Below are 24,378 nucleotides of genomic sequence, written 5' to 3'. Positions count from 1 at the left end.
CAGTCTGGAGGTGACCGTCGCGTGGATCACAGTGGCTAGGTCAGGGCGAGAGAGGCAAGGAGCCAACTGCTTAGCTTGGCGGAGATGAAAAAATGCCGCCTTTGTTATAGCTGCAATCTGCGCCTCCATGGAGAGGGAGGTATCGAAGATTACACCCAAACTCTTAACGGACGGTGCTGGCACTAATTGCACCCCCGCTAGAGATGGCAGTTGCCCCCTCAATCCCATATCGTCCTGTCCCAGCCAGAGGACCTCTGTCTTCGAAGGATTTAACTTCAACCGGCTCCCACGTAACCATCCAGCCACAGCTTCCAAGCATCTGATCAGTGTGTCTGGGGCCGAGTCAGGATGGCCATCCATCAGCAGATAGAGTTGGGTGTCATCAGCATACTGATGGCAGCCCAGCCCAAAACTCCGGACAAGCTGGGCGAGGGGGTGCATAAAGATGTTAAAAAGCATTGGGGAGAGTATCACACCCTGGGGCACTCCACACACCAAGGAGTGGCGGGATGACAATTCCCCCCCAAGCGCCACCCTCTGTCCCCGACCGGAGAGAAACGAGCGCAGCCATTGAAGGACTGTGCCCTGGATCCCCACGTCGGCAAGGCGGTGGTCCAGGAGTTCGTGATCGACCATGTCGAAGGCTGCTGACAGGTCTAGAAGAATCAGCAGCCCCGACCCGCCTCGATCCAGCTGCCTGTGGAGATCATCTGTTAGGGCGACCAGAGCCGTCTCGGTCCCATGACCAGCGCGGAAGCCGGACTGGAATGGATCCAGAGCTGATGTTTCATCCAGAAACCTACCAGGCTGTTCAGCAACCGCTCTCTCAATCACCTTACCCAGGAATGGAAGATTCGAAACCGGGCGGTAATTGGATATATCTAAGGGATCTAATGATGTTTTCTTTAAGAGCGGGCGCACCACTGCCTCCTTCAATTCCCCTGGAAATATCCCGGTGCCAAGGGACAAATTGATGATATCCCCCAGGGGGGCCCGCACCTCATCTGGACACGCTCTAAGCCAAGACGGGCACGGGTCAAGAGGACAGGTGGTGGGCTTTCCAGCTCGGAGGAGTCTGTCCACATCGGCTGGGGATATCCGGTCAAAGTGGTCCAATACTGGACCCGAGGACAGTCGAGGGGCCTCCAGTTCCTTTATTGTATCCAAATTGGCAGGGAGGTCATGGCGGAGCAACAGGACCTTCTCCGCAAAAAAGCTCACAAATGCCTCACAGCTGTGTGTCAGATTGCTATTTAAATTTGGCTGTCCTTCAAGGGACGTTAAAGACCTAATTATACTAAATAATTGTGCCGGGCGAGAGCTAGTGGATGCAATGGAGGCCGAGAAGTAAGACTTCTTAGCGGCCTTCACTGCCATCTCATAGGTTTTCATAAAAACCCTATAAGATGTTCTTGAGGCTCCGTCACAGGCACCCTGCCATACTCGCTTGAATCATTTATTCAAAAATGGGACATGTTTAAGCTATATTTACAATAATGTAACAGTGGTGTGATATCTATGGCTGTATTTGAGTGCCCTTGTGTAAAATAATAACAAAGAAATAAGGAAAATTGGTACGATATGTTGTAAGAATGTATTAAAAAATATAAATAGATGAAGGTAATAATTATAAGTACACTCGATATTAGAAATGTTAAATGCATTGGGAGTTGATGGGAAGTCTATTACACTTTAGTAAGAATGTTGAACTAAAGAGATTGTATAAGATTGAATCAATTTTTATCTGTATATTTACGTAAGATTACTTAAATAAGATCATTTTTGGATTGTTTTTTGTTATTTATGAAACTCAATAAAGCATTGAATTGGAAAAAATAAAAATAAAAAATACTTTTTTTGACCCCAAGTGCTCAGAAAAATCTGTCAAAATATTTCTACAATTCCTACTTTTAGTATTTTTATTCATTTACGTGATTGGGTGGAGGCAGCTGCCCCACCCCCACCCCTAGTCTAGGCCCATGTGTTCAGCCACTTACCTCACAGGGACACAGCTTACACACAACACTTTCCCCACAAACTGCTGGGTTTTCCATCTTGCTTCTTCTTCCTTCCTCCGAAAATAGGGGGGATTCTGACTTCAGCCCTGAGGGGCCTGTCGCCTGGACCAATTTTTTACCCGAGCCTGTAAAAAATAATTCTTTACCTGACATGACTGTTGCAAGGAGGAGGAATGTAGTTGAACTGTCCTTGAAGTTCAGAAAGTACTCTTAAGTCAAACTCACCATGGACTGCAACTAGCAGAATCTGAAAGGAGCCTGGATGTTTCCTTTCTACTTGTTCCAAGAACCAGCAACAAGTTGCCTCCCCCTTTCCTGGATACTTTTCAGCAATTTTTCACTTTTCTCCTTGGAGTCTTTCTCTGTTTGACGCAAGTCCCAGTATTCTTTCCATGTGATGATAAAGCCATAGCTTAATAAATCTATAAAGAATACTAGGTCCTTTTCAATAATTTCAAGTAATTCTTTTCTTCCCTTGCAGACTATTTCATCACCAGTGGTAACGACTCCTTCCAGTGACCTGTGGAAAAAACATTTATTTTATATTAGGCATTGTTGTGGGGAGAGAATTAGAGCTTGATTAGGATACTAGCTGTGGCTTAGTTTTTCCACCCCTAGTATACTGCCTTCACTCATCCTCTGAGCATGCTGAGCTCTGCTTTTCCTTTGCAACCTGGAAAATATGTTGATTTACTTCACACTGAATAGAAAGCATGATATAATTTGCCACCCCTTTTTTAATGGCCAAGAATATACACAGTCTTCGTGATACATTTTGCACTCCTCTCTAGGTTTCATCCAAGGCAGGCGCCCCTGCTGACTTCGTTATTATACGTTCTACATGCAGACACAGCCAGGCTGCCCACAAAGAGGGGGAGGAAAGCTGTCGGGGGGGGGGGAGAGGCATACCTGGACCCTCCTAAGAGGGGTGGCAGATCTGCCTGCCACTGCCTCTGTGACCAGCTCTTCCACAGGCCCTCTTGCTGCCTCTCCTTCTCCACCGACTGCTAACTCACCACTTCCTGCTCCTCCTCCTCCTCAACTTCATCCACACCGCTAAGGAACAAGGACGGCAAAGTTGTAATAAAGTGATTTTCAAAATGGAGACCTGAAAGGAAGGTGTGTGGCAGGTGGTTGGTGGGGGTGAAGCTGCGCTGGTGGCCTGAATCTGCAGCAGGGACTCAAACCAGTCAACTGCCTCTCTTGTCCATACTTTTCCATCTTCCTGAGAAAGGAAGATGCAGCAGCTGTGCCTCCCCCTCTTCCATCTGGGCTAGGGTATTATTATTATCAAGCTGATCTGCCTCCTCTTTCAGGTAAGGCAGCCTCCTTTCCACCAGTAGAAGGAAAAAGCCACTTCATGGGGGGGGGGTGACAAACTAGCCAATCACAGTTTTCTTTTAGGGTTTTTTTAAAAGACCAAAGTGGGAAAACCTTCTTCTCCAGGCCAGCTGTAAAGAATAGATTTTAGAAATATACTGGCAAGATAATGGGGCAGTCATTCTAGCAGAAAGAAAATTTGGCTTGCTTATCTACCAAGTTAACAAGAGGCTTCAAAGCAACTCATTAGCTTGACTGCCCATCTTCTAGAGCCCCCCACCCACAGATCTGGATTCTGTATACATTTAGGTGTTGAATTTGAAAAGGGAGGGTTAGTGTCTGCATGTATGTACATAACATGCATTGTGGAAAAAGATTGCCACCTCTGGTTAAAGAGTCCCTCTTAACAGCATGAGATTTCCCATTTCTTTTTCCTCCTCCATGAGAGGAGCGGAAGCTGATCTAGGAAGGATGCTGCTAAGCCAGGGTCCTCTCTCTCCTCAGCTCTCTCCTTCGGTCACAATGGCTGCTGCATCTTTGGTGGCTCTTAGGTTGCCTTGTCCATCACAGTCTGGCTCAGACCCCTGGCCCCAGCACTGCCCCACCCACAGCCGGGCAAGGGTCTTCCTGGCCACTGCTGCTGCTCCTGCCACTGCTTATCACTGGTTGGGCTGCTGAGAAGGAAGGCAAGAGGGAAAGAAAGGAGACAAGTGTTTTCCCTGTGTTTCATGTGTGTGTGTAGAAAGAGAAAGAGAGTGAGTCCCTTAGCAAACTACAATTCCAGGGGGAGAACCAATTTGATTTGCCTCAGGCACCAAAATGTCAGCCCTGCATGCAAACCATGCTCCATAATAATAAGCAGAAGCTTGAAGTCATAGAAATGGTTGAGAAGTTGCCCTCTGGACTCACACACAAGCCTTTCTCCAGTTCCCCCATTCATCAGGTTCCTGAGGACCACTGAACTACTTGTGTCTCTTTACTAGTACACCAACATCACCTAGCAACCCCGTTTCCTAGGAAGTGATACTAAATCCCTTAGCACTGTCCATTCCAGTGACACATTTGCCCATCCTTTTCCCCTCCCAAGCTAAGGTCTGATTCTCACACCATCCAATGAATGGTCTTCCACTATAAGCTGCAAGTAGAATTGCAATGGGACTTACCACACATTTTTCTTTCGTATATTCCTCTGCATATAAGGGGGCATGACACTGTCAACTGTGGAAATGTAAGGGAGAGGTCAAAACTGGCTGTTTTATCCCTGCCCCCAGCAGTCTTTTGCAATATTTAATTAGCACCAGTGCATTTCTTGCTGGGTAAGCACTTTTTCCTTTAACCATTGATGTTTGTGTGACACTACCCCTTTGGGATATCATACTGTGAAATGCATATGAGAGAAAGAGTAGGGGCAAATTGTCAGTTGACACTTGACAGCTCTAGTTCTAACAACAAATGGAGTAGAACAAGGGTGCTTATTGGCACCCCTGCTGTTTAACATTTATGTAAATGATGTAATAACTAGAACTAAAACAACCATAATTTTTTCCTGTTACACTTTTATCCCATAAGGTATCCATCTTGCTATATCCCGGCAATATGGCTTTTGAGCACAGACACGTGGGTATGAGGCTATTACTAAAGAACTTTGGGATCGTTTGTCCTAACAAAGGTTTGAATATAAATTATTCCAAGACAAAAGCTGTAGTATTTGAGTAGTATTATGCCTGTGAAGCATAAATGGTTCTTAAATGAACAAATAATTGAACAAGTGAGACATTTCAATTATTTGGAGATTTGTTCTCCAAGAGGAGTACTTGGTCACACCATATAGCAGCACTTAGGCCTTGAAGACATCAAGATCTGCACAAGCAATTCTTAGTTTTACCAGAAGCAAAGGCGGCAATATGATTGTCCCTGCACTGAGAACAAATAATGGTTAGGTGCTCCCACAGTTAACGTATTGGGGAGAAATTAATTTCTAATAAGACTACTCAGTTTATTCCCCCCCCCCAACTCCAGCAGCTAGTATTATAGCAGAAACAGGAACTATGCCAGTACAGTGTCAAATTCCTATGGTTTTATTTAGGTACAGTGGTACCTCGGGTTACATACACTTCAGGTTACAGATGCTTCAGGTTACAGATTCCGCTAACCCAGAAATAGGGCTTCAGGATGAGAACAGAAATCGTGCTCCAGTGGCGCAGCAGCAGGTTCCATTAGCAAAAGTGGTGCTTCAGGTTAGGAACAGTTTCAGGTTAAGTACGGACCTCCAGAACAAATTAAGTACTTAACCCGAGGTACCACTGTATTATTTTAAACTCTGTAATATGGAAGACTTTTTGTGGAACAACAAAAATTACAACAGAAGATATCTTGGGAGAGATGTGTGGCTCGGGTGCGCTGCAGGCCCCAGCGTGGAGTCTGGGAGAGACGTGGTGACTTGGGCATGCAGACTTCACGCTGCCAAAACGGTCCACCCACTGCCCCCCCCCCAGCTGTAGGGCGGATGAGTGGGAGGAGGCAGGCAGACTACGGAAGCCCCACAGTGCGCCCCGCCCCTATGGGCAGTTTGCCCTGCCCCTGGGCGAGCGGCCCCAGGAGCCCGAGCTGCTTCCTCCACCGCTGGATAATTGGTGATTACGTTATAGAAGGACTACCCTGTAGGTCTACTTATGTGTAAGCTAAAGAATTAAAAGTGTGCCTGTGTTGAGGGAAAGCCCAACAAAATTGGATGAAGGTTAAACAGGACTGATTGCTACCTAATGTCAAAAAACTCAGTGTTTTATATTTGTTTTTTATTGGAATAGGTTTTTATGGAGGAGAAAACATCACTAAAATGGATCCCTTCCAGTCGGAATTCAGGCCTCATCATGGGACTGAACTGCCTTGGTCGCACTGGTTGATGATCTTCAGTGGGCTAGGGACAAAGGTGAGAGCTGTTTCCTGGTTCTGCTGGATCTCTCAGCGGCGTTTGATACCATCGACCATAACATCCTTCTGGACCGTCTTGAGGGGCTGGGAGCACTGTCATACAGTGGTTCCGCTCCTTCCTCCTGGGCCGTGTTCAGAAAGTGGTGGTGGGGGATGAGTGTTCAGACCCTTGGACTCTCACTTGTGGGGTGCCTCAGGGTTCTATCCTCTCCCCCATGCTTTTCAACATTTACATGCAGCCACTGGGAGAGATCATGAGGGGGTTTGGGCTGGGTATTCTTCAGTATGTGGATGATACCCAGCTCTACCTCTCTTTCAAATCAGAACCAGTGAAGGCGGTGAAGGTCCTGTGTGAGTGTCTGGAGGCGGTTGGAGGATGGATGGCGGCTAACAGATTGAGATCGAATCCTGACAAGACAGAAGTACTGTTTTGGGGGGACAGGGGGCGGGCTGGTGTGGAGGACTCCCTGGTCCTGAATGGGGTAACTGTGCCCCTGAAGGACCAGGTGTGCAGCCTGGGAGTCATTTTGGACTCACAGCTGTCCATGGAGGCACAGGTCAAATCCGTGTCCAGGGCAGCTGTTTACCAGCTCCATTTGGTATGCAGGCTGAGACCCTATCTGCCTGCGGACTGCCTCCCCAGAGTGGTGCATGCTCTGGTTATCTCCCGCTTGCACTACTGCAACACACTCTACGTGGGGCTACCTTTGAAGGTGGCCCAGAAACTACAACTAATCCAGAATGCAGCAGCCAGACTGGTGACTGGGAGTGGCCGCGGAGACCATATAACACCGGTCTTGAAAGACCTACATTGGCTCCCAGTACGTTTCCGAGCACAATTCAAAGTGTTGGTGCTGACCTGGGGAAGCCCAGCCAGATGGGCGGGGTAGAAATAATAAAATTATTATTATTATTATTATTATTATTATTATTATTATTATATTGTGGCTTTTGTCAATTATTTAAGCACATACATTGCTCTTAAAGGGCTCTTTCTGATTAAACCTTTCTTGAGCTCCTGAATTATTTTCCATGTACAGAATTGGGCTGATCTTAAGGAAGGTTAACCCAGTTCCTTATTTATAATAATCATTTGACGTCATCCTCTAATAATGGGCATGCAGCATGTTCAGCAGACAGCCATTTGGAGACTATGCTGTAGTGGCAGTATTGAACAGAAAATCCAGGGAACCTGCTTATACCATCATAAAGCATGGATATTCCTCCTTCTCTTCCTAGTGCAAGCTATTTGCAGGACATTCAGCAGGCAGCACTTCCAGCTGGATGACCACTGAATAGCCATGGCTCAGTGGCAGAACACCTGCTTTGCATGCAGAAGGTCCCAGGTTCAATCCCTGGTGTCTCCAGGTAGGGCTGCGAAAGACTCCTGCCTGGAACCCTGGAGAGCCGCAGCCAGGCAAGATTAGCAATCCTGAGCTAGATGGACCCTAAGGCCCATTTGGGACCTTCCTCTGTTCCAGAGAGGTCAGGATGGCCTGCAAACTTTCTAAACATACAGGCCTGATTAAAAAATTTTGCAGGGCTTAAGCAGGAAATAAAAAGGAGTCTCCTTTCTACAAAGAACAACTTCAACCCCGAGTCCTAAGGACTTTGAGCCCTTATGCTTAAGGCTGATTCTTTGCTGTTCTGTGTGTCCTAAGGGCGCTGAAGGTGTTTGTAACATTTTAAGCAATAGCAACCAGACGGTTGAAACATACCAAATTATTCCATATGCGCTAAATGCCTGGCGCTATGGTTGGTTTTCCTTCCCTTCTTCATGGCTGCAGCTCAGCGCTGAGGCTGGCGCAACCAGGGACGGAAGGATCTGCTGTCAGTCTGAACGGCTGGGAAGGTCAGGATCCAGCAAAGCCTTACCTTCCCTGACGGAGAAGAGGAGATCGTCCGCCTCGTGCTTGCAGTCAGCGGCCCTCAGCGCGCCGGCCGCCACCTCGACGGCGTAAGTTACGCCGTAGTAGCTGAACAACAGGTCTCGGAGGCGAGAGGCGTCTGCCTCCTGAAGCGCCTCTTCGGGGATGCGGACGAAGCCCTCCTCGAGCGGGATCTCGCGCAGTTTGCGCCGGAACCTTCGCCGCTCATCCCGATCCAAAAGCTTTAGGGAGAGTTGCAAGTCGCGAGCGATACGGGGCAGAGCGAGAAAGAGATCTTTCCGCTCAGAGAAAAACTGCGGGGCGAACGAGTGCTGCAATCGCCACGTGTTGAGGTCCCAGTCGTCGTCGTCGTCGCTGCTGCTGCTGCTACTCTGGCTCTCATGAAGCGCGAGCCATCGGGACCTCTGGACCTCGAGGATGTGATTCATCAAGCCCTCCTCTTCCTCCCTCCCCCCCTTCTTCTCGGTGGACCTGCCGGCCTCCTCCGTCTTCAGCTTCTCGCCTACTTCCTCCAGGGGCACCTTCGCCGAATGGTCTTCGGGGGTCGTCATGGCGCCCCTGCCCAGAGGAAAGTCTCGCCCCGCGCCGGAGCCGGAGAGGCGGCAGCGTCCAAAGGAGGAAGAAGGAATCGGGCGACGCCCTCGGGGAAGCGGCTCCCCCGCGGGCGCTTGGCGGGCGGAGACTCGCGAGGTTTCCTCCCCCTCGAAAAGAGAATCAGCGTCGTACCTGGGAAGGCGAGAACGTGGGAAGGGTCTTCCCGGCGCTCCCAGAGGGTACCCCAAAGTTGTTGAGCTTTTTAAAGGGAAGGTTGCACAGAGTTTTGGAGCTTGGGGAGGGCAGGGAACACCTTTTTTTAGGGAGGGTTCCTGTGCGGGACCGATCTGCTCACCGGGTGCGAGCGCTGATTACCTTTCTCTGGCAGATCAGCCTGTTTAATGCAATTTAGCCCTGGAACAATGCTAGCTGTTAAGTTGTGGGTAGACATAGCAGACGACACAGCGATTTCTCCAAAGCAGCTCTTTATTTGTAAGCTGGAACAGAACTGAACTGAGGAGCTCAGTCAGCCTGCTCATATAGAGCTCCACTAGAATGCAACAGTAACCATTTTCTGTAACTAGCCAATCACTGAACGTCACTTTCAATCCTTCATTTGCATACAAACTATCCAATCACTGAACGTCACTTTCGATCCTTCATTTGCATAACTATCTACAGTATCCCCCTGCTGGCCCAGGGTGAGAACTTCAGTACATAACACTAGCCATACTCCCTTGCTTGCTTGCACATGTTTCACAATTTTCTTTGCAAGAAGGGCAAGCCCAGTTTGTTCAATTCAAACAGCCATGTCTTCAGAGCAAGTCAGTGCAAGATTAATGCTGAAACACAAACCTCACAGCAGCCATCACTGGGGGAAACTCTTCTAAAATTAAGGGGGGGAATATGCTTTCTAATATTTGGAAGGAAACTGAAGTGAGGGAATCTTCCCCACTCCCCCCCCCCATTGACAAAAGGCTCAAGAAAGTGGAGTCCAGGCTTAGGCTGAGTGCACACCATACATTTAAAGCACCTGGAAAAAGCAGCACCCAGGAAAAGCAGCACCTTTCAACATCCTCAAGCACCAGCACCAACCAATAGTCATTTTAACCACCAATCAGAAAGAAGTCGCTCCAAAGCAGTGTTGTGGTGCAGAGACAGAAAAACAACTCTTTGGGAGCAACTAGATTTTTATGTGTCTAACAAAAGCACCATGCATTGCCCTAAAAGTCCAGGGAACACTAGGTGCTTCTAAATGTCCTTTTCATTGGACATGCATCAATTTCATTTGCACCTGCAAAAGTTTTGGGGCTGTCCGACATACTTCCTTTCCCACCGGTCCTAGAACTTCCCGATGAAATCGTACAGCTGTTCATGCCACAAATGTTCTACGGGAGAGTGGGGGGTGGTCCCCTCTTTTGCTGTGCCACTCCAGAAATTGACAATATGGTAGCCACAGGGAACAACTAATAAAGGGCAGAATTAAATCCACCACCGATGCGCTATTATTCTGTCTAGGAACGGAACACCATTGCGGAAGGGCCCATTAACTATTTCCCCAGAAGGGCGGCTACTCCCATAGCTCATGAGACAAGCACACCCCAGGGACCAGGAACTTGAGCATCCAGCCATCTTTAATTTAAAAAAAAACACGTTTAAATAATTAACAACAGAGAGGCTTGTTTCATGTACTACCGATTGCAAAAAAGGTGGGAGGGGAGAGATAATACACACACACAAACCACACCTCGCAAAGTGGCACCATCTCATATTTGAGGATTATTTCCACCAGCCCAGACTTGTTCTTCCGAAAGGGGGGGGGGTATCAATGTCAACTCCTTAAAGGAGCAGATACCGTATTTTTCGTCCCATAGGACGCTCCGTCCCATAGGACGCACCTAGTTTTTTGGGGGGGAAATAAAGGAAAAAATTTTTCCCTTTATTTCCCCCCCAAAAGCAGGTCGGGGAAACCCAACCAGGTCGAGGAACAGCGGGATGGCGGCGGTGCGCCTCCCTGCTGTCCCCCGAGCTTGTGGGGCTGGCCGATGTCTGCCTGGCCTGAGGGGCGCTCTGCTTCAGGGCGCCCCGCCCGCCGGGGGCAGGCTGCTATCCGCAGCGTGGGGAGCACTGCGGGGAACTCCTGGAGGGCTCCCGACGCTGCGGGTGTCTGCCTGGCGCGAGGGGCGCTCTGCTTCAGGGCGCCCCTCGGGCCAGGCGGCAGGCTGCTATCCGCAGCGTGGGGAGCCCTGTGGGGACCTCCCGCAGGGCTGCCTAGGCTGCGGATGTGTTCCCGAAGCGCCGGGCGCTCTGCTTTGAGGGCGCCCGCCGCTCCGGGAAGCAGGCTGCTATCCGCAGCCTAGACATGCCTGCGGGACCTCCCGCAGGGCTGCCTAGGCTGCGGATGTGTTCCCGAAGCCTGGAGAGCGAGAGGGGTTGGTGCGCACCGACCCCTCTTGCTCTCCAAGCTTCAGCGAAAGCCTGCATTCGCCCCATAGGACGCACCCAGATTTCCCCTTCATTTTTGGAGGGGAAAAAGTGCGTCCTATAGGGCGAAAAATACGGTATTTTCCAAGCTCTAAACGGAGATGGGAAAGCTGAAAGCTGAAGGCAGGCAACAGGCAGCCCTGCCAGGCACCCCACTTAAATGCACTATGCAAGGGGGGTAGGGAGCCCCAGGAAAACCCAAAGCCTGGCGGCAGAGGAAGAAAGCCTCTTAAAGAGGCAGGCAGCTCATTAGAACGCTGAGGAAAATATGCAGTGCCCAGAAAACACACACCAATCCCATCAGCCGAGACTGGGAGGCAAGTGGCAAAGAACAGACACTCTAACAACGCAAAACAGGGACTGGGAGGCTGGCAGCAAAGCAGGAAACACACATAACTCAAAGCAGTAACGCAGGGGGAAACTCACCACACACACACACACACACACACACACACAATTTCAGGATAAAGGGGAGATCTCAAGTAAGTTTGGCCTTGCCCGCCAGAACCGCTGCAGCCGGGCAGCGAGGGCTGGCGAAAGGGCGCCAAGGATGGAGATACGATGGTTTGCCAGAGCAGCGGTTCCCTCGCAGAACTGGCAGGGTGAAGTTGATCCCGCAGCAAAATAAGCAGGAGCTGGAGCAAACGCCAGATCGCCGCTGCTGCCAGATCCCCAGCCAGAGCTTCTTCTATATACTGCCGAGAGCCGAGCAGAACCCAGCCCGCCAGCGCGGCCCGCCCCATCTTCCTACGCCACTGAGCACATTGCAAGCAACGGGGTTACGTCCTTTATGCACTTCAGTCAACTTTTCTCTCTCTGGTCCCAGAGAGAGATCCAAAGCTTGTTCATCATGCAGTTTCTCTGCTGCTATTAGCCATCTCTGATTTCTCAAGTTTCCTTTCCAGCTGTGAAAACTGCAGTGCGGGAACCACTGAAATGGAGAACCACTCTTCTTCTTTCACCTAGAGTGGAAGAAATGGCTTAAGGTAAACATCTCCTTGCAGCATTCCAAGTACAATGCATTCAAACACAGCATTTTCTATATATAACTTTCTCTTGTGCAGGTGGCAAAATTCAGCTCCTTGTATGGATGGCGCCTGCCTTACAAGCCTGGAGATGCCTCATAGGAGGTGGGAAAGAGGAGAATGCCCAGGTGTTATTAGTGGATCGATGAATTCTTCTTGTGGGGAACCTTTGGCCCTCCAGATGTGGCTGAATTACAACTCCTATAATCCCTGCCCCTCCCTCAGCCCCTTATTGTTTTAGTGTTTTCTTTTGTTTTATTGGCCACATTTCCCATGTTTATCCAAAGAGTTGGGAATCCCTGAAGGTGCTCCTCCTCTCACACATGTGATTTTACAGACATTCTTTGAAGCAGACGTAGACTTAAGACAGAGACTGGCCCAAGGAAACCCAGGGAACTTCTCTCATTCCAGACCATTTCTCCAATTTCTTTCAAATGGGCAAATTCCCAAAACTGTCTCAAAAATTCCCATGATGAACTGTATCAAAAATTGAGCGAGACTTCTTGGACCAGTTTCCTTTCAATGAAAGAATACTGGAAGCAAATATTTGTAGCTGTGGTCAGGAAGTTACAAAGGGCAGGTTTTACCTAAAGTGAGAAACACATCTCTAAATTTGTGAGAAGTTTCACTGATGTACCTGTTCCCAGGCAGAGCAAACTGTCCCCCAATCATGTTGTAGCAAAACTCCCCAAACTGGGGAACATGAGACCATGTGAATCAGGGGTAGTCAATATGGTGCCCTCCAGAAGATGCTGGACTACAACTCCCATCTTGCGTGACCATGGGAAATGCTCTTCTGTAAGCCTCACATCTTAGGGACACAAGACGAAGGGCTGATCAACACCATTTAAGTGCATGAATTCCTCCAAAGAATCCTGGGAACAGTATTTTATTTAGAGCATGGTGTATTTCAGCCCTCTGAAGGGCTAAACTACAGTTCCCAGAATGCTTTGGGGGAAGCCACATGCTCTAAATGTGCATTAAAAATGTGGTGTGGATGCACAACTAGATCCATGTCTTCCTATTTCCAACAACATTGCCCCAGAGCAAACAGCTTTTGTATGTACAGCAGCGGTAGCCAACACAGTGCCCTAAATAAACTGCAGGACTACAACTCCCATCATGCCTGATCTTTAGCAGTGCTGGCTGGGACTGATGGGCGCAGCAGTCCAACACCTCTAGGGAATCCATATTCTAGCAAGGCAGCACCTACACTCTGGAACGGCTTGCCCATTGACAGCTGTCTTCTTTGTACGATGCTCAGTGCCTGCTAAAAAAAATATTTGTTTAGGCAAGCCTACCCAGATACGTAAAGCTGACACGTAGGTGATTTTCTTTTAAAAATTATATTTTAGCTGCTGATATTATTAACATTTTGAATTTTTTTAAGCTCAACTCATTTTAAACTTCTGACTTTTATTTAAAAATAATATTTTTTGTATGCCAGCAAGTTTGGAAAACTCAGCAGTGGCCAGAGGATTGGAGAAGGTCAGTCTACATCCCAATCCCAAAGAAGGGCAGTGCTAAAGAATGCTCCAACTACCGCACAATTGCACTCATTTCACACGCTAGCAAGGTTATGCTTAAAATTCTTCAAGGAAGGCTCAAGCAGTATGTGGACCGAGAACTCCCAGAAGTGCAAGCTGGATTTAGAAGAGGCAGAGGAACCAGAGACCAAATTGCAAACATGCGCTGGATTATGGAGAAAGCTAAAGAGTTCCAGAAAGACATCTACTTCTGCTTCATTGACTATGCAAAAGCCTTTGACTGTGTCGACCACAGCAAACTATGGCAAGTTCTTAAAGAAATGGGAGTGCCTGATCACCTCATCTGTCTCCTGAGAAATCTCTATGTGGGACAAGAAGCTACAGTTAGAACTCGATATGGAACAACTGATTGGTTCAAAATTGGGAAAGGAGTACGACAAGGCTGTATTTTGTCTCCCTGCTTATTTAACTTATATGCAGAATTCATCATGCGAAAGGCTGGGCTGGATGAATCCCTAGCCGGAATTAAGATTGCTGGAAGAAATATCAACAACCTCAGATATCACAACCTTGATGGCAGAAAGTGAGGAGGAATTAAAAAAACTTTTATTGAGGGTGAAAGAGGAGAGCGCAAAATATGGTCTGAAGCTCAACATCAAAAAAACGAAGATCATGGCCACTGGTCCCATCACCTCCTGGCAAATAGAAGGGGAGGAAATGGAGGCAGTGAGAGATTTTACTTTCTTGGGCTCCATGATCACTGCAGATGGTGACAGCAGCCACGAAATTAAGAGACGCCTGCTTCTTGGGAGGAAAGCAATGACAAACCTAGACAGCATTTTAAAAAGTAGAGACATCACCTTGCCAACAAAGGTCCGTATAGTAAAAGCTATGGTCTTCCCAGTAGTGATGTATGGAAGTGAGAGCTGGACCATAAAGAATAAGAATTGATGCTTTTGAATTCTGGTGCTGGAGGAGACTCTTGAGAGTCCCATGGACTGCAAGAAGAACAAACCTATCCATTCTTAAGGAAATCAGCCCTGAATGCTCACTGGAATGACAGATCGTGAAGCTGAGGCTCCAATATTTTGGCCACCTCCTGAGAAGAGAAGCCTCCCTGGAAAAGACCCTGATGTTGGGAAAGATGGAGGGCACAAGGAGAAGGGGACGACAGAGGACGAGATGGTTGGACAGTGTTCTCGAAGCTACAAACATGAATCTGACCAAACTGCGGGTGGCAGTGGAAGACAGAAGTGCCTGGCGTGCTCTGGTCCATGGGGTCACGAAGAGTCGGACACGACTGAACGACTAAACAACAACAACAACAAATAGCTTAGAGATTTTTTTCTTATAACTGAGCAATACACACATTCTGTTAAATAAAAAAGATAAGCCAACTACTCAAGGGCACCAGGTTGGTTATCCCTGACGTGTGGTTTTTATCCTCTCATCCCCACTGCCCCCATGAAGAGATTATGAATCCACCACTCTGCATTGGGGGGGGGGGCTGGCAGGTGGCACTCCATTTGCCTTCCATCCTAGCAAGTTTTGTGAGCTGGAATTCCTTCTTTCTTACTCAGTCTCAGAGAGGGAGATGAGCCTCTCTGCCTCGGGCCGGCAGTTGATGGTTCTGAGCACCTCAGCCGCCACCTGCACAGCATCTTCCATGTAGTAACCCAGCAGCAGCAAGCTCAGGTCCATGACATCCGCCTTCATTAGCCTCCCTCGAGGGATGTTGTCATAGCCACCCCTGATGGGGGAATCACTGAGATTGAGCTTGAACCTCTTGAGTTCATCCTCATCCAGATTCTCCAGGACGGACACCAGACCTTCTCTGATGGTCCTCACCTTCACTCTGCACTGGCGCCTCCAACAGCAGGGAAAAGCAGACACAAAACAAGAGAAGCTCAGCAAAGGGATATGGGAAGGAACTACATCATCAGGAGGTGCTGTCCCCTTCCATGACTGTGACTGGCACTGGGGGTGGGGGAGAGGGGTGGCCTGAAGTTGCTTTGAAGTTTAGAGAGCCATCTTTGATCAGCGATCGGAGGTCCGAGCAACACAATGCTGGGATTGGAGCTAAACCTCCTCCTGCTCTGAGGGGAGCCTTGCATGCAACTGATATGTAGAGAGATACCCAATTTAGCTTCTGTTGACTTTACACATTTGCATGTTCCTGCTCCTCCAGCAACAGCAGTGCAGCCAATGCCTAAACAGCACCCCACCAAACATCTGCTGTCTGCCTGTGGCAGCTGCTGTATTGTCCCTAATAGCAGGACTGGCTTTGTGTGAGGAAAGGGAATGTCAAGCCCTACCTGCTTTCCACCCCATGTCCTGGGTCAGTGCTGCTGGAAGCAGCATGGGTCAGAGTGCAGCAACAAGCACCTGGAAAAGACAGAGAGAAAGTTCATGGATAGGTAGGAAACAAGGAGGTATCACGGGGAAATGATAATCATGGAACATGAACCAGTAGAGGACCTTCGGGTCTTAAATTACAGCAGCGTTGTGTGACACCAAAATTTTGCACACTCACAAGCTTCTCACCTTCCATTCTACATCATAGTTGTAGCAGGGGTATAGCGGGGGGGGGCCCAGGGGGCCATCGCCCCAGGTGAACAATTTTTTGGGGGTGCAAACCAGGACTGCTGGCAGGGGTCTGCTGCGATACTGTAGGGAGAGAGAGGCCATTCTGCCAGCATTTAAATCCATGAAAACTACCCACAAGGCCCCTGTCCTTGCAAGAATACCACCTTTTTGGACTCTGTGTCACATATGTTACTTGTTAAAGTCTTACACTTGCACTACTCCTTCATAACACAATTTCCAAAGTTGGCTCACAAGGAAAAACAGAGCAACAAACACACACATTAACATGCAATTAGAAAAATAGTTTAACAACTGACACTCAGTTGAAAACTGAGAAGCCCAGGCTGTAAAACTTACAGGGAGAAATTAAATGTCACCCTCTGTGACCTTTCCTGCTTGCCAGACAGAGCTATCCCTCCCCAACAGCCAAGTACACACATTATACCCTTTCTGGCTGTTCTGAGGGTTCTCCTTGACCCTCCAAAGTGCATTTGAGGGAAGTGGCGGGTGAAGGGAGGAAAGCCCAATTGAAGTATCTTGAGCATTTGCACTGGATTCCATTAGCACACTGGGTGTGCTGAATCCAAGCCAAAGCTGTTTCTACAAAATTTAGCTGCATTAAAAGAACTTCATCTGGCACCAAAGGAGATTATAAAGCAATGGGGAACCTGCACCGGAAGGCGATTCCTAACATTACAAAAGTGACTTTTCTATGGTACTGTATCACCAGCCACTCTGTGCTGCCATTGGGAGGAAGGTGGGATTTAACTACGAGGAAATAAGTAATTAAAACCTGCAGACCTTGCTCTGAGTTTGAAGGAGAAGACGTCATCTCAGGAGACTTTAACTCTTCTGAAAGAGAATAGGAAAGAGGCAGTCAAAGAGGGAATGTGACTGGGGTGTCATTTTCCATCCTGCCTCCCCAATTATGGTCCAACCTTCTGATCTTCCTCCATTCCAACTCACTTTGTGTCACATGGGCCTCCCAGATGAGTTCATTTGTTCGCTTGTCCATCACACTGAAGTTGAACATGTCTTGCATTTGCTCAGCAGACAGTTCCACGTACTGCTGCATCTTGTCAGCATCCAAATATTGAAAATCCACTTCCTGTGGGGAAGCATGAAACCTCCTTATGTGCAAACAAGGCATAGCCCAGTCGACCGTTCCAAGGGAGTCAAATTAAAGGTTGCGGGGGATCCTGGTGGAGTTCCCCTGTTCTCATGCTTTACAGCCTTGGCTCTGCCCTAGCAAAGCCTTTCATCATCTTTGCATCTCACCTTAGGACAGACTCTGACATCATTTGTCTCCACAAAGAAGCGAGAGCCAATCGCCAGAGGCCTCAGGGTCCAGGGGGGTTTGTCTATTCTCTGTGAAGGACACTGTACTTCATGCTCATGAACCGCCTGGGAAAGGCAAAGAAGGGCACTTCTGAGTTATGCAAGAAAGGTAACCAATTTCTGGAAGACTGGATCCCTACCCCTTTCTTGGCTTTGTTGGAGCATTTAAGGCAGGGATGGGAAACCTGCAACTTTCCAGATGTTATGGTTCAGGAATGATGGGTTTTGTAGTCCCAAAACATTTGAAGGGACACAGGATCTCCATCAGTGATATAAAAAAACTAAACCACTTCGGTAGCAGAGACCAAAATATGGATAGGTAATATGATGTTGGCTAGCAGTCTGGTAAATTAGTTCAAGCCCAACAAAAGGAGATACAGTTCTTAAACCATGACACACTCCGATGCATAATTTTGTATAGCTACTCTGTCAGGCTTCCTATGGTCAAGCAAAAGATCCAGGACGTCTGGAATACCAATCAGAGTTGCAGAATCCTGGTTACCTTTGTTATGGAATGGTCATTGGGCAGAAGGTACAGGTGGAATGTTGGTGGCTGGAATTGAACCATTTGATAGAGCAGTGCTACAGTGTGCACTATTATCTTCCGCTTAAACCATGACCATGATGTTTTCAAAATGGCTCCACGTGGAGAGAAGTTTGGGTTTTCCAACACAACATGATATGGCCCCACTTTGTCTGGGTTCTCTAGACTCATGCCGCCTTCCACAAAATGTGCAATGAGGACTTGGGAACCATCTTTACCTGGAAAGGAGCAAAAGAAAAAACAAACAGACATGTTACAAGTGGGAAACTGTGGAGCTGTCCACCAGGAACTGGAGTCAAGAGCAGGTCAGCAATAAAACACCCAGTGTCAGCGAAGTCAACCCTGCACTGCAACTAATTCCGGTACATCTAGCCCCTATGAGGCTGTTCCCCAAGGCTCTTTCTCCCCCAGGTCCTTCCCAAAGCGATCTGAGACGAATGGAGAAAGGAGCAGGCTGCAAAAGGAGGGGGAGGCTGCCCTGACTTCTTTAGCAGCCTGCCTCACATCTGTCTCCTAGTCCCCCTCCTCTCCAACCTCCACTTCTGCCTCCAATTTTGCACTACTCTTGGTCACAGCCTCTTCTTGCTCACTAAACCATGTTCCCTCTCCAACCTCCACCACCACCTCCTCCCAGGCTGCTCCCTCTGATCCCTCGTCATTCTCCCACCAGCACTCTCCTGGCTCTGAGCCTTCTTCCCCTGGGGGTTCCCTTGGGGGTTCCCCAACTGGTGCCTCCCACCACTCCTCTGCAGCCAGCCTGTGCATGACCTCCCTTGAGTTTGGATGACAAAGCTCATCACTGCACCCTTCCTAGTTACATGCAATATTTATTTTGTTACAAACTTTTCCGCCTGCCATACCTGCAAGACACAAGAAGTGAGGGAAGTGAACAGCTGCCACAGCCTCTGCTGGATCTGCTTCAATGTTGATCAAAGGCCCAGCGACAACCCAGTCCTCCATGTTCTGTTCGGCCAGGTGCTTAGACCATGAATCCAAGTGGTAGGTGATGGTCACAGCTCCTCTCACCTCAAATATGACATCAGTATAAAAGCAAAGGAAGGATCCAGCCTCCGTGAAGCACAGCCTGAATGCCACAAAGAAGAAAAGTGGGAAAGAGAAATGGATTAAACACCATCTGAACACCCTCTGCATCCCCCATGATGGGAAGCAATCCCCACCCCAATAATATTTGACCATAAAATCTCAAAGAAACAATAAAATGGGTTAGAGCACGGTTCTGATCAGTGTTATTCTTCTAGAAAGAGATGCTGGAACTCACCATGAACGCTTCCCTTCTTCTCTTATAATGGCCATGGCACCCACCTGAGAGGTGCTGGAACTCAGTTCTGGTGAGGTCCAGATGGAAAAAGCCCTGGAGCTGATAATGCCAAGGTTTCAAGTTTGATCCCTGCATGGGGCAGCTGCATATTCTGGCATTGCAGAGGGTTGTACTATATGACCCTCAGGATCCTTTCCAACAATCCTATGATTCTATGAAGATTAGGAAGAGACCTACACACACTTAAACCCCTATGGAAAGCAGGGTGTAAAAGAGTGAAATGGAGTTGTGGAATATTAACCCCAAGATCACAACTGAAAAGTGGAAAACCATGAGCTCTTTGTGTGAGACATTTAAAATGCAGTCGAACCAACAATTTGTGTTTTGCTAGATAGGCGCATGAAAGGGTTTTCCCGTAAACTTGCTAGCAAGAGCTCTGTAAGAACATCCCCTTGTGCCCAGGCAGGAAGTGGGCAAAACTGTATCTCCTCCTCTCTGCCTGGGCACACCTTCTTTCTGCTCTTCTCCATGTGCCTGCAATGTTGCAAGATCTAGTAAGTCTTAGCTCCTTTATTTAAAGAGTAGAAAAACCTTTTCTCCAAACTTACAGACTTCACTTTCCTCACAATCTGCTTTGGTTTAGACATCATTTTGTGATGCTAAGCCCATTCCTCAGAGGACGGACGGGGGATATAAACAATTGGATATAAGCGACACCAATGTTGAATCGTAATATTTTCCCAGCTCTGTTCCTGAGAACCCAAGAATGCAATGTGCAAGTGACAGATTGTCAGGATGCTGTCAGCAACGCCCAGCTGTTGCCCAGAAAATTATTGTAACAAGGGAATATTTCTTACCATCCTTTTTTATTCAGTATTTACAGAGAGAGGCTATACAACCCAGTCTCTTCAATAATGGAGTTGTCCCAAGTGAATCTCCACACATCCCGTCTCTCCCACTTCCTCATTCGTCACTTCTATTGGTGCTGTCTTTGACCTCTTTGCTCTTCTACTTTAAAGGCTCGCTGGGTTCTGGAAGATGGAGTGTCTGGAATGCTTTCTAATGTCAGCATGTTAGCTGTGTGTTGCTCTTGCTCTCCCATGATTTCCCAACTTTCCCTCTCATCTGACTCTGAGCTGTGACCTCCCTCAAACCCCTGTTCTAAATCTATACTGTCTTCCTCTTCCTCCTCCCTGGATCGTTCGGGGGGGGGGGGGAGACGGTCTCCCCCACTCCTCCTCTGCCCAGTCCGTGACACAGATGTAGTTTGGGAACGTTTTAGAGAACACCACCACATATGATGATTGCGAGACCTTCATATACCAAATGTGCTCTGCTGAACACTTCTCTGAAACCCCAAAAGATATTCAATGTAGATAACTTTCCCTTAAAGGAGAAAGCTTTGAATATCTGAGAGAGACATTGCTCACCTGTATCTTTCACGACTCATTTCTGAGTCCAAAAACACCTCTGGTCTGATTGTTTCTGGAAGATCCTGTTACAAAATAATTTATCATTAATATGACCGCCATACCCCTTTGCCACCTGAAAGCTGTCTGTTTCTAACACCCATATGACCACACCAAGGAGCACTGCTTGAGGTCAGCCCCACAAATACAGACCACTAATGGCTCTTTTAGAGCTACTTTCTTCTACATTCATTTTGGCCATAGTAGTTCTCACTCAGGTCTGACAGTTTCTTACGAAAGGTTTTTTCTTTCACCTCAGTGGCATTCTCCCTGTTCCTTACAGAGAGACCCTGCACAGGTTTCTCCCCATTAACATTTAGGGATCTTCCTCTTTCTGTTTCACCTTAGACCACAGTGACACACACGCCCCAAATGAGTATCCTGAAAACTCTCTCTTGGCAGCCATTCTCCCTCCTCTCACGCAGAGAGAGAAGCAGAAAGACAGTTGAAAAAGATAGTTACTGGAATAACAGTTGGAACAGAATGGAATGCCTCTCTTATGTGACCCACAGTCAACCAATCACATGAGAGATACAGTGAAAGGAAAAACCCATGTTAACGTAAGAAAACATTCCCATTCCAGGAAAGGGGAATGCACTGCCACAGAATAGGTCTTCAAAGAGGCTCTAGTCTGTGTTCAGTCAGACTCATTCTGCCAACTTCCTTGTAGTCACCCTCTCACACGCTTATTCATTACCAGCTCCATAGAGAACCAGGCGGCTGGTCTGGCTCCAGTTCCTGAGCAGGGAAACTCAAGAGTAATCTGTCTGGCTGTGTCTTGCAGATGTGGAATGAAATGTCTCAACAACAGTTGTTTAAAATCACCGTATTTTTCACTCCATAAGACGCACCTTTTTCCTCCTAAAAAGTAAGGGGAAATGTCTGTGCGTCTTACGGAGTGAATGCGTGGTCCCTGGAGCCGAATTGCCCAGAGGCAAAAAGCAATTTGTGCTTTTTTTTTTTTAGAAAGAGGGAAGGGGGTGTTGAAACAAAGCAGATGAGCAGCTGATCAGCAAGCGATCGGGAGAGGAGATAAGGGATTCTAGTGATAAAGGAGGGAGGTAAAAGCACATGGATCCTCAGGATTTTTGCATTGAGTCACCCCAAATTCTCCATCAGATCACATAGCATGTCCATGGCTACAGCCTGCACCAAAAAGACCACACATCCACTGTTTCGTGGGGCCGCAATGGCACAAAAACGTGGTTACAAAGCATGGGCTACCCCAAACTCACTGTCAAATCACATATCATGTCTGTGGCCACAGCATGAACCACAAAAATCATACATCCACTGTTTCGTTCAGAATATTTTTTTTCTTGTTTTCCTCCTCCTAGGTGCGTCTTATGGTCAGGTGCATCTTATGGAGCGAAAAATACGGTACTTTGTTGTTGTTGTTTTTTACCCCAAGTGTTCAGAAAAATCTGTCAAAATGTTTCTACAATTCCTACTTTTAGTTAAGTATTTTTATTCATTTACTTGACTGGGGGGAGGCAGCTGGCCCCTCCCCTGATCTGGGCCCATGTGTGATCTGGGCCCACTTACCTCAAAGGGACACAGATGACACACAACACTTTCCCCACAAACTGCTGGGTTCTCCACCTTGCTGCTTCTTCCTTCCTCCGCAAACAGGGGGGATTCTGACTTCAGCCCTGAGGGGCCTGTCCCCTGGACCAATTCTTTACCCAAGCCTGTAAAAAATAATTCTTTACCTGATATGTCTGTTCCAAGGAGGAGGAATGGAGTTGAACTGTCCTTGAAGTTCAGAAAGTACTCTTAAGTCAAACTCACCATGGACTGCAACTAGCAGAATCTGAATGGAGCCTGGATGTTTCCTTTCTACTTGTTCCAAGAACCAGCAACAAGTTGCCTCCCCCCTTTCCTGGACCATATTCAGCAGTTTTTGACTTTTCTCTTTGGAGTCTTCCTCTGCTTGACACAAGTCCTGGTATTCTTTCAGTGTGATAATATAGCCATAGCCTAATGAACCTAAAAAGAATTCTAGGTCCTTTTCAATAATTTCAAGTAATTCTTTTCTTCCCTTGCAGACTATTTCATCACCAGTGTAAACGACTCCTTTCATTGACCTGTGGCAAAAACATTGATTTTATTTTAGAACCTGATTAGGATACAAGCTGGGGCTTACGTTTTCCACCCCTGGTATACTGCCTTCACTGAACCTCTGAGCATGCTGAGATCTGCTTTTCTATGCAACCTGGAAAATATGTTGATTTATTCCATGCTGGGGAAAAAGCATGATGTAATTTGCCATCCTTTTTAATGGCCAAGAATATACTCAAACCAGTCAGCTGCCTCTCTTGTCCATACTTTTCCAAGAAAGGAAGATGCAGCAGCTGTGCCTCTCCCTCTCCCCTCTGAGCTAGGGTATTATTATTATCCAGCTGATTGGTCTTGGCTGTCAGGTCCAGCTTTGCCTCCTCTTTCAGGTCAGGCAGCCTCCTTTCCACCAGCAGAAGGCAACAGCCACTTCATCTCAGGTTGCCTCCTCCATCCCAGCCTGGCTCAGCCCCCCTGGTCCCAGCAGGGCAAGGGGTTTCCCTGCCATTGATGCTCTCCTGCCACTGCTCATTGCTGGTGGGGCTGCTGAGAAGGAATGAAGGCAGGAGGGAAAGACAGGAGAGAAGTGACTTTCCCCTGTGTTTTCACACACCCACCCTTAGCAAACTACAATTTCTGGGGAAACACCCATGTGATTTGCCTCAGTCACTAAAATGTCTGGGGCCAGCCCTGCATACAAAGCATGCTGTATGATAATATGAAGAAGTCTGAAGTCAGAGAATTATGGTTTGCATGTGATGTTATGTGGTGAGAGGAGGCCTGATGGGGTCTGTCACAACAGCATGAAGGGCCTTTTTATTATTATTTACTTGATTGGGGGGGCAGCTGGCCCTCTGCCTACTCCCATGGTCTTGGGCACAGAATATTGAGGGGACCCAACCCGCTCCTTGAAATTTGGGGGGTTGTCAGTCCCCCGTCCCCCTTGCTTATCATCGAATCCCTTAGCACCATTCGTTTTAGCAACACAGTTGCCCATCCTGCAAACAGAATTGTGTTGGACTTACCACACTTTTCTCTTTCTTTCCTTGCTCTGCATATAATAACCTGTAGGCAGGTAAGGGAGAGGTCAAAATTGGCTGCTTTATTCCCCCTCCCCCTGCCCCCAAAACAGTCTTTTTCTATATTTAATTTAATTCTATATTTAATTGGTGCCAGTGCATTTATTGCTGGGTAAGCACTTATTGCCTTAACCAATGACTAGGGGTGTCACACTAGCTGTTTTGGGGGGGGGTATAGAATATTCTCCACAAACTGTAAATTCTAATGTAAGAAAAAGTTTTACAACCCACATTTTAAAAATCTAGTAAAAATTAAGTCAAGCTGTGATATTGCCAGTGTAAATAATGAATAATGGATTTTTTGATCCAGTTACATTACTGGGCAATGTGTCATTCA

General features: G+C 47.6%; 1 protein-coding gene and 1 long non-coding RNA gene across 3 annotated transcripts in view; one reads left to right on the top strand and one right to left on the bottom strand.

Moving 5' to 3' along the window:
* LOC310662833 overlaps positions 1–17,669 on the top strand; it is a 67,118-nt gene extending 49,449 nt beyond the window's left edge. Inside the window, exon 3 of the long non-coding RNA XR_014504325.1 lies at positions 17,558–17,669. This is a non-coding gene — a long non-coding RNA (uncharacterized lncRNA). The remainder of the gene's footprint in view (positions 1–17,557) is intronic.
* LOC310662779 (caspase recruitment domain-containing protein 8-like) overlaps positions 1–24,107 on the bottom strand; it is a 37,085-nt gene extending 12,978 nt beyond the window's left edge. For both annotated transcript variants that reach the window (XM_083409885.1, XM_083409886.1), the window contains exons 1-3: positions 23,988–24,107; positions 22,696–22,991; positions 1,998–2,143 (exon numbers count right to left, since the gene is read on the bottom strand). In XM_083409885.1, coding sequence (XP_083266011.1) covers positions 1,998–2,143; positions 22,696–22,991; positions 23,988–24,019 — 474 coding nt within the window. In that variant the 5' untranslated portion in view covers positions 24,020–24,107. The remainder of the gene's footprint in view (positions 1–1,997; positions 2,144–22,695; positions 22,992–23,987) is intronic.
* Between the last annotated feature and the right edge of the window lie 271 nt (positions 24,108–24,378).

Source organism: Podarcis tiliguerta, assembly GCF_965153285.1.
Source record: "Podarcis tiliguerta genome assembly, chromosome: 13".
NCBI lineage: Eukaryota > Metazoa > Chordata > Lepidosauria > Squamata > Lacertidae > Podarcis > Podarcis tiliguerta.
This window is presented reverse-complemented; position numbering and strand designations above follow the sequence as displayed.